General features: G+C 45.9%; 1 protein-coding gene across 4 annotated transcripts in view; it reads left to right on the plus strand.

Moving 5' to 3' along the window:
- The window catches only part of TDRD12 (tudor domain containing 12), a 69592-nt gene that overhangs the window by 5869 nt on the left and 47544 nt on the right, over positions 1–16179 (plus strand). For all 4 annotated transcript variants that reach the window (XM_084770797.1, XM_084770796.1, XM_084770794.1 and 1 more), the window contains exons 2-4: positions 1205–1363; positions 6703–6839; positions 8101–8220. In XM_084770797.1, coding sequence (XP_084626923.1) covers positions 1295–1363; positions 6703–6839; positions 8101–8220 — 326 coding nt within the window. In that variant the 5' untranslated portion in view covers positions 1205–1294. The remainder of the gene's footprint in view (positions 1–1204; positions 1364–6702; positions 6840–8100; positions 8221–16179) is intronic.

The raw sequence follows: 16179 nt of genomic DNA on the forward strand, positions 1-16179 counted from the left end.
AAATGGCACTTTTGTGGAGTTTTGGGTGTTTATATGTGTGGTGGTTTGAAGAAGGATGGCCTCCGTAGGCTCAGATGTAAACGTTTGCTCACCAGGGACGGGTGCTGTCGGGAAAGATTGGGGAAAAGATTGGGGGAGGGTTTGGCCTTAGTGGAGGACTTTTGCCAGGGGAGGTGGGCTTTGAGGGTTTCAAAAGCCCAAGCCACTCCCACTGTCACCTGGGGGTCTGGATGTAGATCTCAGCTGCTGCTCCAGCACCATGTCCAGCTGTGTGCTGCCGTGCTTCCTGCCACAGGCTGGGGTTGGTGCGCTGTGTGCACGCTGATGGAGTGACAGCACCTAGGCAGCAACCAGCACCTCAGTGAGTGCAGTCTGTACACCAGGAGGATGAGGGTTAGCTAGTCTCAATAGGAGTCTATGTAGGCCAGCCATCTCAGCTGGCGGTCACGCAGGGGGAGGAAGCTGTGGTTGCCAGCTTACACACACTGTGAACATCCACACTCCACCAGGGGAAGGCTTCGCTAGTCCCATAGGTCTGAGGCGTTGGTGTCCTTGGTGTGCCTGTGCCCATGTTAACAAGACACATGCACGTAGGCTTTTATCTTCTCCTTACACACTCACTCAGGGCTTGCTTGGCTCACCACACATGTTCTTGGATTTTTTTGTTTTATTTTGTTTCTTAAAAACAGGGTATAGATACTGTCCATGGCTTGCTTGTATGTATCATGTATACTTCTTAAATATTGGAGATCAAGGGCATTTTTTTCTTCTTGTGGTGGCAGAGTTTGGTTTTGAACTTAGGATCCCCCTGTCTCAGCCTCCTGAGTACTGCCATTACATGTGTGTGCCACCATGGCCTTTTGATTGTATACGTAATTGAGAATTGCTTGACTATTCTTATTTGTGTATTTTGGGACTTTATCTTCAATCAGACCTTGTTTGTTTGTTTATTTTTTGTTTGTTTTTGTTTTCAAGACAGGCCTCACTTATATAGCTCTGGCTGTTCTGGAACTCGATATATAGGCCATGCTGGCATCAAACTCACATGGATATGCCACCTTGGTGCCCTCAATCTGACCATCAAAGTGCTTGTCAAGGACTTGTTCGGTCACTTACATTAGAAATAGTCACTGTGATTTAAGACTGATAGCATATGACTCTACATTTAAATCATACATTGTTTTGCCTTCTTAAAATATTACAGATTGAAGATCCAGGTTGCTTCTGGGTAATTATAAAAGGATGTAGCCATTTTTTAGAACAAGAAGTTGACTACCAAAAGCTAAACAGTGCCATGAATGACTTCTATAACAGCATGTGTCAAGACATAGAAATAAAACCGTCAATGCTGGAAGAAGGGCAGGTAGGTACCTCAGTGTGCTGGCATCTCAGGGTCTTAAAACAGGGCTCAAACTACAGAGTCTTCTGTACCGAGATAGTGAAAGCGTTTGGAATATTGTTCCTGCTTCCTGCGATTGCCTGGTGCTGATGTATTCTGCACAGGCTAGAACCTAGTCTTGAGGAGGATGTTGGGCAAGGTTATTTTACCATGTGGGTTCTGGGCATCAAACTTGGGCCGTCGACCTTGGCAGCAGAGACATCTCACTCACCTGCCTTTTTATAACATGGGCAAAGGAGACAACATGAGGTCTAAACCAAGGCGCAGGGCTGTCTCCTGGGCCCAACATACACATGTAGGGCATTCAGCAAATGGCATGGGGTTAAATCAGGGCTTGTTCCTGCCCTCCCTCCCTCCCTCCCCTCCCTCCCTCCCCTCCCTCCCTCTGTCTCTCCCTCTCCATTGGCTTTGGTTAATTTATGTTCCATGTCCTGGCCCCTCTGTGTTCTTGTAACATAAATTCCCATTGCCCATAGTCTGGCCCTCTTTTTAGGCTTTTCTCAGGGAAGTGACATTTTATAATAATGTGGTAGGAAAGGACTTTACAAATGTGTTTTGAGAACTAGAAAACATTTGAGTCCTCCCATTCTCATTAGTAACATAATGTATTATTCTTCATGTAACACTGAATGTTGGCTTCAAAAAATACCTGTAAAGTGTGTGTGTGCACATGCTTTCTTATGGCCTGGTTGCTTTTTAAACTTTTTCTTTTGTCCTTTATGTTTTGTATAGACTGATAAGCAAAGCTAGATGTTTTGGACAGATTTGGGTTCTCTTTCCCTCAATCATATTTATGCTTTGAACTTCCTTGTACGTATGCTTTTTAAAAATCTACTTTTATTGTGTTTTCCTTATTTCTCTTTCTTTCTTCTCCACCCCAATCCATTGCAACACCCCAACACCAGGTAGGAAAGAAAGAAGGTTGGGGGGAAGGGGGCGCAGTTCTCTTTAGCTACTGCCCACTGTTTAGGGTCTTCAGGTTCCTTGGGGCAAGTCCCATCCTTGTTTCAAGATATCTTCAACTCCTTGACAAACTGCATCAACAGCAACTAGGAGCAGTGTGTGTGTGTGTGTGTGTGTGTGTGCGCGTGCGTGTGTGTCTGTGTGTCTGTGTCTGCGTGCGTGCGTGCAACAGGGGAGTACCAGCAGCCGCCTTCTTTCTCGGAGCTTCCAAGCTCTGAGTCTGGCATTTATTCCTACTGCCAAAGACCACGCCCCCACATGAGGCAGTTCACAGCTGACAAAGGTCACAGCTCTCTCACAGGCTGTTATCAGCCCTGGGCAAACTGGAACAGCCCCCATATCCCACACCTGGGATTAATACAAAACCATGTTTACATAACACAACTGAGAAACCCCATAACAGTTCAAGATGCCAGTGGATTGAGGTGGTGACAGCCTGGTCTCAGTCTGGACATTGCCACCAATGCGTTAGTAGTGACCACTGCTGCCTAGATCAACTCTTTCCTTTGTGTTTTTGACATAAGATTTTTCTCCTTCCTTCTGCACCCAGAGTTAAGATTCACCTGTGTAGAGCTTTCCCTCATTCATCAACTCATAAAATACGGACTAGTTAGGTGGGTGTGATGGCGCACGCCTTTAGTCCCAGCATGTAGAAGGACGCAGAGGCAGGCTGCTCTGCTCTGCACAGTGAACTCCAGGACAGCCAGAGCTTTGTAGAGACCCTGTCTCAAAAACAAGACAAAAATGGAAAGAAAAAGTTTATAGTATAAACAAGTAAGAGTGAGTGGGTTTTTAAAACCTTTTTATTTTACACCTGACCAATTTCCCATCCTTCCTCTCCTCTCAGTCCCTCCTCCCCACCATCCACTCCCCTCCCCTTCTCTTCAGAAAAGGGCAGCTTCCTGGATAGCAACCAGCCCTGGCATATCAGGTTACAGGAAAACCAGGCACCTGCTCTCCTGTTAAGGCAGGACAGGGCAAACCAGTTAGGAAAGGGTCGGAGCTCCTGCTCCTGCGGTCAGGAGTCCCAGGAGAAGGCCAGCTACACACTGGAGCGTGTGTGCAGAGGCCGAGGCCAGCCCTCGGTAGGCTCCCTGGCTGTCTGGGGGCCCCTGTGGCTCAGGCTGCTTGATTCCGTGGGTTTTCCTGTGCTGTCCTGGACCCCTCTGGCTTCTACGGTTCTTCCTCCTTCCCCCTTTGCAGGATCCCCCAAGCTAGGCCTAATGTGTGGCTGTGGGTCATGCGTCTCCCTCTGTGGCTGGGTGAAGCCTCTCTGGTGACAGTTGGGCCAGATGTCAATCTATGAGTATAGCAGAGTATCATTAGGAATCGTTTCATTGACTTTTTTCCCCTCCCTCCCTCCCTCCCTCCCTCCCTCCCTCCCTCCCTCTCTCTCTCTCTCTCTCTCTCTCTCTCTCTCTCTCTGTTTCTCTCTCATTCATGTTTGGTTCTACCTAGGTCTTTGAGCCATCCGGCCTTTGGCTCCTGGCCATCTCTCACAGCACAGGTCTCAGGCTAGACCAGCCGTTGGTTGGCCACTCCCATAATTCTTTGCCACCTTTACCCCAGCACATCTTGTAAGGACAAATTTAGGTCAAAGGTTTTGTGGCTGGCTTGGTGTCCAGACCTTCCACTGGAAGTGTTGCCTGGTTACAGGAGATGGCCGGTTTAGGCTGCGGAGCCCCATTGCTAGGAATCTTAGCTAGGGTCACCCTCATTGATACCTGGGAGTTTGCACTGCCCTAGATTTCTAGCTCTTCCCAGAGATGCCCTCCTCCCCCACCATTCCAGCTGTCTCTCCCAGTGCTCTCTCCCTCCATCCTTCCCACGCCCCAGCCGACCCCCCAGCCCCCCCCAGTCCCCTGTCCCCAGCCACCCTCAGTGTCTGTTGTTTGCCCTTCGCAGTAAGATTCATGTGTCCCTGTAGCTGCTCTTTGCTACTTTGTGGGTCCTTATTTTTCCCACCCTTAATCCGCCCCCCATTTTACCCCCTAACACTAGATAGGAAAGAAACCAGGATAGAGGGGAGAGAGGAAATATGAAAATACCTGAATCTAATTTCCTTCCTTTTGTTTCTTCTTTGACAATGGCCAGTAGCAAACTGCAACTCCCTAAATGACCAACAACTACACATCCATCCACCCACCCACCCAGGGCTCTAGCATTTATATACCCTCTGAAAAATTAGCAGAATTCAAATGTCACGCAATTGGAGAAACTATCTGCAGCTGGCAGAACTGTGCCTCTGCCAGAGCACAAGGCAAACCAGTCTGCTGCGGACAGCCTGAGGCAGCCCACATCCCACACCTGGGATCCAACACACTCTTACAATCATGTGCCCCCCCAGCCCTCCTTGTTACTTAGCTTCTTTGGGTCTGTGGATTGTAGCATGGTTATCCTTTACTTTATGGCTAATATGCACTTAGGTGAGTGCATGCTATGTGTGCCTTTCTGGGTCTGGGCTGCCTCAGGATGATCTTTTCTAGGTCCATCCATTTACCAGCAGATTTCATGATGTCATTGTTTTTAGTAGCTGAGTAATACTCTACTGTGTAAATGTACCACATTTCCTTTATTATAAGAATGATTTGTTTTTTCTTTTTTGTTTTTTGAGACAGTGTTTCTCCATGTAGACCTTGCTGTCTTGGATTCAACTTTTGTAGACCAGACTGGCCTGGAACTCACAGAGATCAACTACCTCTGCCTCCCCTAGTGCTGGGATTACAGGCGTGTGCCGCCATGCCTGGCTCTAAGAGTGCTTCTTATTCCTACAGTTTTCATCTTAGTGATTGGTGCCTGGTTATCCCCTTTGGTGTTCAGAGTCTCAATCTGTCAGTCAGTCAGTCACTCTGTCAGTCTGTCTGTCTGTCTCTCCTCCCCACCCCCACCTCACCCCCCCCCCCCATTTACTTATTTACTTAATTCACTGTTATTTCTATACTAGGGATGGAACCCAGAGCTTCAGAGCTCCATGCATGTCTCTGAGCCCCCAGGCCTCTTTGCACCTTATAGTGGCTGTTTGTCCCCTTCCTTTTCCTTTCTAAAACTGAGGTGTGTCTTTAGATTTTTTGGCCCAGGGCCTTTGGTGCTGCTTCTTAGGAAGGAGCGGCCTTCTGCAGGCTCCGCTCTTCTGCGTGTGGCTGACAAGATAGGGCAGCAGCCAGCATACAAGACTGCAGTTTGTGCATGGCTCAAGACCACGTAACTTTACAGCGTCCTGAGCATTTCACACCCGTGAGGTAGGAATTGGAGCCCAGCTCCAGGCCTTGCTTCTTGTGTTTGCTCTTCAGCTCTGGCGGAGGCGTGACGGGGAAGGCATGTTCCTGTAGGGAGCCTGCCACCACCAGGAAGCTGTGTGTTTTGGATAGTGGGATTGGAGCTGAGTTCTTGCTTGTAGGTGTGTAGATTGCTGGTCATTACTTGTAACCAGTGTTATGCTTGATAGATTGCTGTAGAGTAGTTTCAAAGCTCTGCTGGCTGTCACTCTGTAGCCAGGTGTTTCCCCTAAGAGCAACTGCAGGACTCAGCAGGTAGTTTTTGAAGACTTAGTGTATGGCAGGCAGTGTACAGTGACCAAACAACCCCAAAAGACAGGAGTTCATACTGCCAACAGCCAAGGACTATTCATGCCAGGCAAAAAATGGACATTAAAGTGTGGGAGGCCATGAAGTAAAGGAACCCAGATTGAAGCTTCAGACAGCCGTGTGTAGGCTTTGTCTTCTGACTGGGGAAGAGAGCAGTGCATTTTAACTTGCCTTTGTAGAGACAGCCCGCAGGTAAGGAGCTACTCTGTCAATACCCTAGTGGAGATCTGAGTTAACTGCAGAGCTTAATTTACAAATTAGGCATAGGAAGGCATTGGCAACAATAATAAAATAACATATTTATGACAATATACTATAATAAAAATCTGCTGTAGGACCACTTTCCGGTAAAATAAAAGTTATTTGAACCCAGGGCTTCAGTCCTGTGACAGCTGGCCTGACATCCCACGCAGGATGACGACTGGGTGGCTACGAGGCCAGTACTGTTCATACAGTGTGTGCTGGACAAGCGAGGCTCTGGGGGGCAAGATGGTGCAAGAATTTCTTATGATAGTTGGAGCAGAGGATAGTTTAAATGGTGAATTGTTAACTAATCATTTCAGACTATAGTTTACTTTGAACAACATAAACTGTGACTACTGGGAACTACTGGAGTGAGAAAATTTGTCCTAATCCCTTTCCTGGCAGACAGTGCTTAGGGTGAGCAGGTCCAGCTCCCTTCCACTCTGTCCTGGGGTGATCTGAGGCGCTCTGGTGTGACTAGAGACTTAACCCTGGCCTTGTTTTACTCTGCAGGTGTGTGTGGTGTACTGTCAGGAGCTGAAGAGCTGGTGCAGGGCTGTGATTAAGTCAATCATCTCTTCTGCAGACCATTACCTGGCAGAGTGTTTCCTTGTGGATTTTGCCAAGTACATCCCAGTAAAATCTAAAAAGTACTTATGCGTTCATTTTGCTTTATATGTCGTAAGGAGACAAATGGCAGTTTTAAGGGAAAATATCAGAAAAAGAAATGCATTTAAATCTTATTTTTAAAATTTCTAAAGATGTATTTTCAATTATGTATACATACTGCCATAGCAGCATTGCTAACCTATCTCCAACTAAATGTCAGTTTTTAAAGTAAGGAGATACTTGGAAGATCAAGTAGTCAAAATGAGGCTCATAGGTGGCTTCTTTACCAAAAGGGCAGGGCCTGCCATTCTTTCTGCGTCTTTTGGTGCCTTAGCCAACTGCCCTCTGGCCTGTCCCCGTAGCTTACTCATGGACAGAGTAGGTCCTAGAAGAAGATATGGCTTGAGCTAACAGATATCCTCCTGCCTCTGCCTCCGAGTGCTGGCATTACAGGCGTGCGCCACTGCACCTGGTTCAGCCACCATTTTCTAACCTGTGCTGGACAACAAGCCTGTGTGGTTGCCCATGGAGGATATGGTGGGGACCCAGGAGGAGAGCCAGCTGGTATCTGAAATGTGACAGGTTCAAGTGGCCTGTGCTTGGCCTGAAGAAGAATGGAGCAAAAATACTGAACTTGTCACTTATCAAATCTCAGCGCTCTAGCTCTTGTGACAACATACTTATGTTTATAGAAATGTTTGTGATTCTGATCGTATGATAAAATTGACATTTTATATTTAGTTATGCTTATTTGTTGTGTGTGATTGATTGATACTTAAGCCACTGAGCATGTGTGAAGGTCAGAGGACAACTTGTAGAGTCAGTTCTCCCCTTCCACCATGTGGGGCTCAGAGATCAGACTCGGGCTTGGGGACAGGCGCCTTATCTCTCTATGGTACCTCATCTGCCAGGTGATGGTGGCACATGCCAGTAATCCTGTCCTAGCACTTGGGGTTTGGGAGCAGGCCAGTCTGAACCATGTGAGACCTTGTCTAAAATAATAAAAATCAATTTTTAAATAGGCTTCTTCACAGGTTCGTTACTCAGTTATTCAATATTTCTCATTGTTGTAGCCTCACTAGCTACTGTTTGCCATGACATTTTAATACCATGGATTATGCACAACATATGGATCTTTATACATTATGGACCCTTGGTCCGATGTCTCTAAGCATTGTTGTAGCTATATCAGAAAGGGAAGAATTGTTTTCTATATAAAGAGTATTCAATTGGTGTGCTTTAAATGAATGTATTGTGTGTAATTTTTACTTATACTAGAATTATTTGTGTTTTACTGTTAAGCATCCGCGTTGCAGTGGACTCTTTTATGCAGCTTCCTTATAGAGCAAAAAAATTCAGACTCTACTGTACAAAACCTGTGACGTTACACATTGACTTCTGTGAGGACAATGCTGAAATTGTGTAAGTACAGCCTTTTGGAAAGTGAAGATATCAGCACTCCTTTCATTTCCGTGTGAGTTTCCATCCTTGTTTGTTAAAAAAGCACAGCTGGAGGAAGCACGAGCTAGTCAGTTAAAAATTGATTCTACTCGTGTGCAGGGCTGAGCCCGTAGCCCTGCAGTGCCTGATGTGGTGTTGTGCAGCCACTGCTTGCTGTGGTCCCTGCGGGGCCCCGCAGGGAGGCAAACTCTGCAGAGGTAGGAGTGAAACCTGGTGCAGATGCCTTCATCAACCTGCGTCAGACTTGTGGAGTCTAATAACAGGCAGCTTATTCCCAGTGTATTTAAGCCCAGTGTAATTTGGGGGGAAAAAGTTTTTTGGTGTAATGCAGTCCTTGGTGCACAAGTAGGAGTAATTACATTGAAATCCAGCTCAGGGTACATATCATTTTCCCCAGAAGATGGGTTCTAGAGATATGCCACCTGTGCTAGCTAAAGGGCCTAAGGGTTTGGCCAGGCCTCAGTCAGACCGACAGTGCTGAGGTCATTTGGGCTGTTAGCCACGTCTGGTCCTGCTGTGGGAGCCCGGGGAGCCTCTGGTTGTAAGGGTCATTTAGATGACCAGCCACCTCTAGTCCTGCTTGTAGGAGCTTGGTATGGACTCTCAACAGCACAGGTCACCTGCTACTGACCGCTCCCAATTCTCAGCTTTTTGCATGGAAGAACAGATTTTTCACCTTCCCCACTGGAAAGACAATGCTCTGTGCTTAACTTCCTGGTTCCTCTAGAGATCTGTAGGTACAAGGATCTCTGTGCTATGCTCCCGGCAACTGTTCCCCCCAGGTTAGATAGCACATGAAGACACTCTGACGGAAGACAGGCTCATTGGCTAAGGGGAGGGTTTGGTGCTTGGTTGTCTTAGAAGTAAAAGGCAATCCCTGGTGACATAGGACTCTTGTCAGCGTTAAGCTCTCCTTCCTAGTAAGCAACATGGAAGACGCGACGAGAAGGCAATAAAATGTTATGAAGAGAGACCTTGTGTTGACTTCAGGATGCTTGAGCATAAGGATTATATGGATTTCCTTTTGGTTTTTGTTTTTCTCTTCACACAAATTGACAGTACTTTTATACAGTATCCTGAGGCAGCCCTTTGGTTGTTGTGAGATGAGGGAAATAGCCATTCACATGGACAGATTTCGTACACAGAGGTTCTCCGGGTCCTTTTGCTTCTGTTTCTTTTGAGTGGTTTTGGATACCATGTAGGTTCATTAGCTAGCAAGGTGAGCTGTGGTAAGCTGCTTTACCTCAGTGAATTTTTTCTAAAATTAAAAATGGGGAAATTGCTGGCTGTGTTGGCGCACGCCTTTAATCCCAGCACTTGGGAGGCAGAGGCAGGTGAATCGCTGTGAGTTCGAGGCCAGCCTGGTCTACAAAGTGAGTCTAGGACAGCCAAGACTACACAGAGAAATCTTGTCTCAAAAAACCAAACCAAACCAAACCAAAACCCAGGTACACTGAACCTGATAGAAGATTAAGTGGGAAGCAGCCTTGAGCTCACTGGCACAGGAAAGACTTTCAGAACAGACACCATTAGTACAGACACTAAGATCAACAGTTAATAAATGGAACCCCACTGGCCAGGTGGTGCACACCTTTAAGTCTAGCACTTGAAAGAGAGAGGCAGGTGGAGCTCTCTGAGTTCAAGGCCACCCTGGTCTGTACATAAAGAGAAACTCTGGGTTGAAAAACAAAACAAACAGAAGGCAGAGTCAACAGCTGAACTCTGCCAAGACAGGGTAAGCAAGTCCTCAGTAGTTCCTGCCTGTCAAGTACGGCTGGCAGGGATAATGGGCTAGAAGGCCGAAGATGATGCCCCTGCGTTACAGAGAGTGCTGGGTGACTTTTCCGGCAGTAAATGTCTCAGTCATGTTGTCATTTTGGAAACTGCTAACCTGCACTACAGGTTCACTCAGGCATTTAAGTTTTATTCCTTCTCAAGTCTCTGATGGCAGTTGAAGACCAGATACTTTAGTCTTACAATCAAGTTTAGTTGGTTAAGGGGATAAGTTCTTTTTAGATCAAGGTAGATGATTTAAGTTAATAGAGACGAGATATGATAGATACTGATTTTCATTGAGAAATTTAGACCCAAGAAGATAGGAAAGATGTTTACTTCAAGTTTGACAAATACAAATAACCAAATCACTATGAATGTAATATTTATATAACTCATGATTGTCTCTTAGGTCTTCCTGCTGTATGTAGTTTATTTTTTATGTATAATAATATAAATGTATATGTTAAAACATAATAAAATAATAATAGAATTTGTTAAAAAAGAAACAAAGCAAAAAGAAAAAGGAAAGAAAAGATAGATATGGTCTTTCCTTCTAGCATGTATTTCTGGCTTTGTTATTTAAAAAAAATCAAGTGTCCACAGGTATGTGGATTTATGTCTAAGTCTTCAATTTGATTGTACTGATCAGTGTGCCTGTTTTTGTGTCATTACCACCTTGTTTTTGTTACTGTGGCTTTGTGGTACAACTTGAAATCGAGAATAGTGATGCCTCCTGCAGTATTTATATTATTCGGTATTGTTTTAGCTATCTGTGAAACGTTGTGCTGGAAATTTTGATACAGATTGCTTTCAATCTGTAGGTTGCTTTTGGTAGTGCCTTAGTCAGTGTTGTGTGGCTGTGAAGAGACACCATGAGGTTTCGTCGTGGCAGGGAGCATGTCCACACAGAGACCGACGCGGTCCTGCAAAAGCTGCTGAGCCCTCCCCGCCCACCCCAGTGGCGCACTTCCTCCAGCAAGGCCACGCCCTCTCCAGCAAGGCCACGCCTCCTAACCCTCTCAGCTGGCTCTGCTCTCAGATGACCAGCATTCACATTGCTATTCAGACCATCACGTTCACTGCCTGGCCCCAAAGGCTTGTAGCCATGTCATGATGCAGATTCATACAGCCCAACTTCAAAAGTCCCCACAGTTTGTAACAGTCTCCACACTGTTTAAAAGTCCCAGGTTTGGGCCCACTTTGGCAGCACATATACTAAAATTGGAATGATGCAGAGATTAGCATGGCTGCACAATGATGGCACTAATTTGTGAAGCATTTCATATTAAAAAAAAAAAAAGCCCCAGCCAGGCGTGGTGGCGCACGCCTTTAATCCCAGCACTCGGGAGGCAGAAGCAGGCGGATTGCTGTGAGTTCGAGGCCACCCTGGTCTACAAAGCTTGTCTAGGATAGTTAAAGCTACACAGAGAGACTCTGTCTCGAAAAACCTAAAAAAAAAAAAAAAAAAAAAAGCCCCCAAACTCAAGGCAGTCTCTTAACTGTAGTCACCTATAAAATCAAATGAAAAAGCAGATCACACACTCCCATCATGTCACGGCACAGGACACACATCACCTCTCCAAAGGGGAGGAACGGGAGCACAGTGGATAAGGATTTGTCAGTCTTACTGATTTTCTCAAAGAACCAGCTCTTTGTTGCGTTAACTCTGTATATTTTTGGTTTGTATATTATTGACTTCAGTTCTGAGTTTTGTTATGTTTTGCCATCTACTCCTTTTGGGTGTGATTTCCTCTTTTTGCTCTAGAGTTCTTAGGTGTGAAGTTACGTTATTAGTGTGATAGCTCCAGTATTTTTATGTAGGTGCTTGGTGCTATGTACGTGACTCTTAGAGCTGCCTTCATTGTGTTCCATAAGTTTGGGAATGTTGTGTATTCACTTTTATTCAATTCTAGGAAGCCTTCAATTTCATTCTTAATTTCTGTCTTGGCCTCATTTTCACCTAGTAGTGAGTTGTTCAGTTTCCATGAGTTTTCTGTTGTTGTTGAAATTCAGATTTAATTTGTGATGGTCAGATAGAATGGCAGGGTGTTATTTTAATTTTTTAAAAATCTGTTGGTACTTGCTTTGTGTCCAATTATGTGGTCAGTTTTGGAAAAAGTTCTGTGAGATGCTAAGAAGAAAGTATATTCTTTTGTGTTTGTTTGAAATGTTCTGTAAATATCTGTTAGGTCCATTTGGCTTATAACTTTAGTTAGCTACATTTAGTTTTTTGTCTGAATGACTTGTCCATTGGTGAGAGTGAGGTATTGAAGTCGCCACAGTCACTGTGTGAGGACCAGTATGTAATTTTAGCTGTAGTAGTGTTTTGTTTGTTTGCTTGTTTTTCATGAATCTAGGGCCCCTCTGTTTGACGCATAGCTATTGCAGTGTACTCTTGGTGCATTTTCCCTTTGGAAAATAAAATGTAGTGTGCATCCTTATCTCTTCTGATTAGTTTTGGCTGCAGTCTACTTTGTTAGATATTAAAACCAGCTTGCTTTCTAGGTCCATTTGCCTGAAGTGTTCTTTTCCATCCCTTTACTCTGAGATGATGTCCATCCTTGGTGGTAAGAAAGTGTGTTTGTCTGATGCAGCAGAAGGATGGATCTATGTGTCCTGTTTTTATGTCCATTCCGTTCTTTTTATGAGGGAGTCGAGACCTCTGCTGTTGAGAAATACCAATGAGCAGCGATGATGGACTCCTGTTATGGATATTGGTGGCGGTGGTGGTGTGTATCTGTGTGTGTGCGCACGTGTGTCTGTGCGTGTGTGCGTGTGTGCTGGATTTGTAGGTAGATATTGCTAAAATGTAGACTTAACATGGAATGTTGTATTTTCTCTGTCTATGGCGACCGAAAGTTGTGCTGGGTGTAGCAGTGTGCATTGGCGTCATGGTCTCAGCATCTGCAGCTCATCTGTCCAGGCCCTTCTGGCTTTTAGAGTCTCCGCTGAGAAGTCAGGTGTGATTCTAATGGTTCTGTCTTTATATGTTACTTGGTCTCTTCCCCTCACAGATTTTAATATTTTTCTTTGTTCTGTATGTTCAGTGGTTTAATTTTTATATACTGAAGGGACTTTTGTTTTTTGGTTCAGTCTATTTGGTGTCCCGTGGGCTTGTGTACCTTGATAGGCGTCTTGTTTAGATTAGGGAAATTTTCCTCTGTGATTTGTTGAGAATATTTTCTGGGACTTTAACCTTGGTTTCTTCTCCTTCCTCTATTCCCATTATTAGGCCTTTTCATATGAAGTATCACAGATTTTCTGGATATTCGGGGGCAGAAGTTTTATTGTTTTTGCTTTTAAAACTCCAGCATTTTCTCTGGTCTGTCCATTCCTTCAGTTGTGCCTTCAGTACCTGAGATTCTGTCTTCCACCTCTTTATTCTGTTGCCAAGGCTTGCCTCTATGGTTCCTGTCTGGTCTTGTAAATTTTTCATTTCAAGATTCCCCTCACTTTGGGTTTTCTTTACTGATTTTATTTCATTTCCTTCCACTCTTTATATTTTCATGGATTTCTTTAGGGGATTTATTCCTTTCCTCTCTAAGGGCCTCTGTCATCTTCATAGAGAGGGTGTGTGCTTCAGCTGTGTTGGAACACTGGGCCTGCTGTGGCAGGGTCTCTTGGTTCTACTGGAGACACATTGTCCTGACTGGTACTGACTTCACACTGGCATCTAGGCATCCGGGATTGGGAAGATGTAATTCTAGGTGCTGATGTCTGGTCTGGCCTGTGCTAGGTGATATTTTGTTCCTTGGTTTCTGTTACCCTCTCTTGTACTTTTGAGAATTAGTGGCTGTATGTTGCCTGGCAGGAAATTCTTCTGGGGTCCTGATAAGTGTGACCACTGGGAATTCCAAGTAAAATGTGTTTTTTGGTATTGGGGCCTGACACTTAGAGATGGGGACAGGCTGGGTATCAGGCTGAGGGGGTTCACAGGAATGAGGGAACAGGCTGTTCCACCAGTGTTTGCTTAGTCCGCTGGGGATGGAGCGGAGAGCAGCAGAGGCCACAGCAGAAGGTCTGCTACGGAGCTGAGGATGAGACTGGGGATTGAACTTGGAGGAGTGGAGGGAGAGGTGAAGATGTACAGTTAGCTACTTAAAGCCCCTGCTCAGAGTGGCTCCAGGGAGAGCCTGCTGGGATACCGCAGTGAGTTGTGGGAGGCAGGTGGGACGGGAAGAACTGTGTGGTCTATTAGAGATGGGAGCAGGGTAAGAGATGCTGCTGCATGTTCTGCAGGGAGCCGAGGATGCTGCTGCATGTTCTGCAGGGAGCCGAGGGCAGGATGTGTAGGCTCAGGGGAGAGGGGAAGCTAGTATGTGCTGCCTGCTTCCCTGGCTGGGGTGGCGTGTGGGTCCCAGTAAGGACAGCTTGTTGTTAACTAAGTGGGCCTCCAGAAAAGCCTTGAGCCAAGTGTAAGTACAGCTTGTTGTTAACTAAGTGGACCTCCAGAAAAGCCTTGAGCCAACTGTGTAGGGTCCATTTGCTGTCTTCTCTCCCTTAGCAGTGCTGAGCAGGTCCGTGGTCTGTGCTCTCCTTGGACACAGCAGAATCCCCAAGGCAGCCTCAGCCTGAAGGCTGCCATGGGTGAGTTTCTTTGGGGAAGACCTGAGTTCTGTGCTTGTTGCCCAGTTTAGAGTTGTAAAAAGTAGCTAAATGTAAAGAAAAATGTAGAATCTCAAACCATTTCAAAAAGTGTATTATCAACCGGGCATGGTGGCGCACACCCTTAATCCCAGTACTTGGGAGGCAGAGGCAGGTGGATCTCTGTGAGTTTGAGGCCAGCCTGGTCTACAAAGCAAGTCCAGGACAGCCAGGACTACACAGAGAAATCTTGTCTCAAAAAAAAAAAAACCAAAAAAACCACCAAACCAAACAAACAAAAAACCCAAAGAGTCAATTTGGGCCTGGAGAGATGGCTCAGAGGTGAAGAGCACTGACTGCTGCTCCAGAGGTCTGAGTTCAATTCCCAGCAACCACATGGTGGCTCACAACCATCTATAATATGATCCGATGCCCTCTTCTGGCCTGCAGGTGTACATGCAGACGGAGCACTGTATTCATAATAATGAATAAATAAAACAAAAACAACAAAAAAGTGTATTATCTGAGGGTACTGTTACAGGCCTGAACTCCCAGCTACTTTTGGGGTTCTGAGGAATAGGCATAAAAGTTTGAGGTCAGCTTAGGCAACGTAATGACACATCCTCCCCCAGGAAAAAAGTTGATTGCAATTCTTGTCCAGCCCTATGTCCTCCCTCCTAGAAGGCCTTGTGGTTTTTTTAAAGCTCCCAAGAGCCATACCTTTGATGGTGTTTATATGCATTTGTGTGACAGGTCAGTATATATGCCTCTCCTTTAAGTTTTCAGCCCTTTTTATAAGTGGGTACACTTGTCACGTGTGTCTAACCTTTTCCCTCTTGACAGCTAGTTACACTCTTTCTAATCACTTAACATGTCATGTAGCACACGGAGATGTGGGCTGGGGAGATGGCTCCTGGGAAAGAGCTCGCTGTGCAGGCAGGAGGACCAGGACCTGGATCTCCAGCACCTCCACAAAGGCCGGGCAGCTAACCGCGCAGTGTCAGGGGGACGTCCCCTGTGATCCTTGCTCAGCATCCCAGGATAAGACTGGCTGGATTGGTAAGCTCTGCCTTGAGTGAGGACTCTGTCTTCGTATGTTAAGTGGAGCAGAGTAAGGAAGGCAAGTGACGTCAGCCTCCGGCCTCCACGCCCACTCCCGTCTACATGCACCTGCACCCACACAGATGTGCACCCACACACATGAACAACACACCCACAAACCTCTGAGCTGTAGAGAGATGTGTGCATGTATCCCCTGTCCTCAGTTCTCTGTCAGCATCTGCCATGGTACCAGTGTCTGCACAGCATGGCTTCCGGCACTGGCAGAGCTGTTAGGTGTGAGTGGTCATTCTGTGTGGGATAGATGTTAGTGAAGGCCTTGCTTTCTGTCTCTAGCCTGCTGGAGAGTCAGTAGGCAGTGCCGTTAGAACTCCCTGACTGTGCTGTTATGGAAGGCAGAGCCTTAGGGAGCAGCCCTGTTTGATTCTCCCACATGCCCACACATGTTGCATTGTGGAAGGTGCCCAGCAATCTGGATGCTTTCATGGGCGCTTTGTGACA

The sequence above is a fragment of the Acomys minous genome (assembly GCF_964271855.1).
Source record: "Acomys minous genome assembly, chromosome: 20".
NCBI classification, from domain to species: Eukaryota; Metazoa; Chordata; class Mammalia; order Rodentia; family Muridae; genus Acomys; species Acomys minous.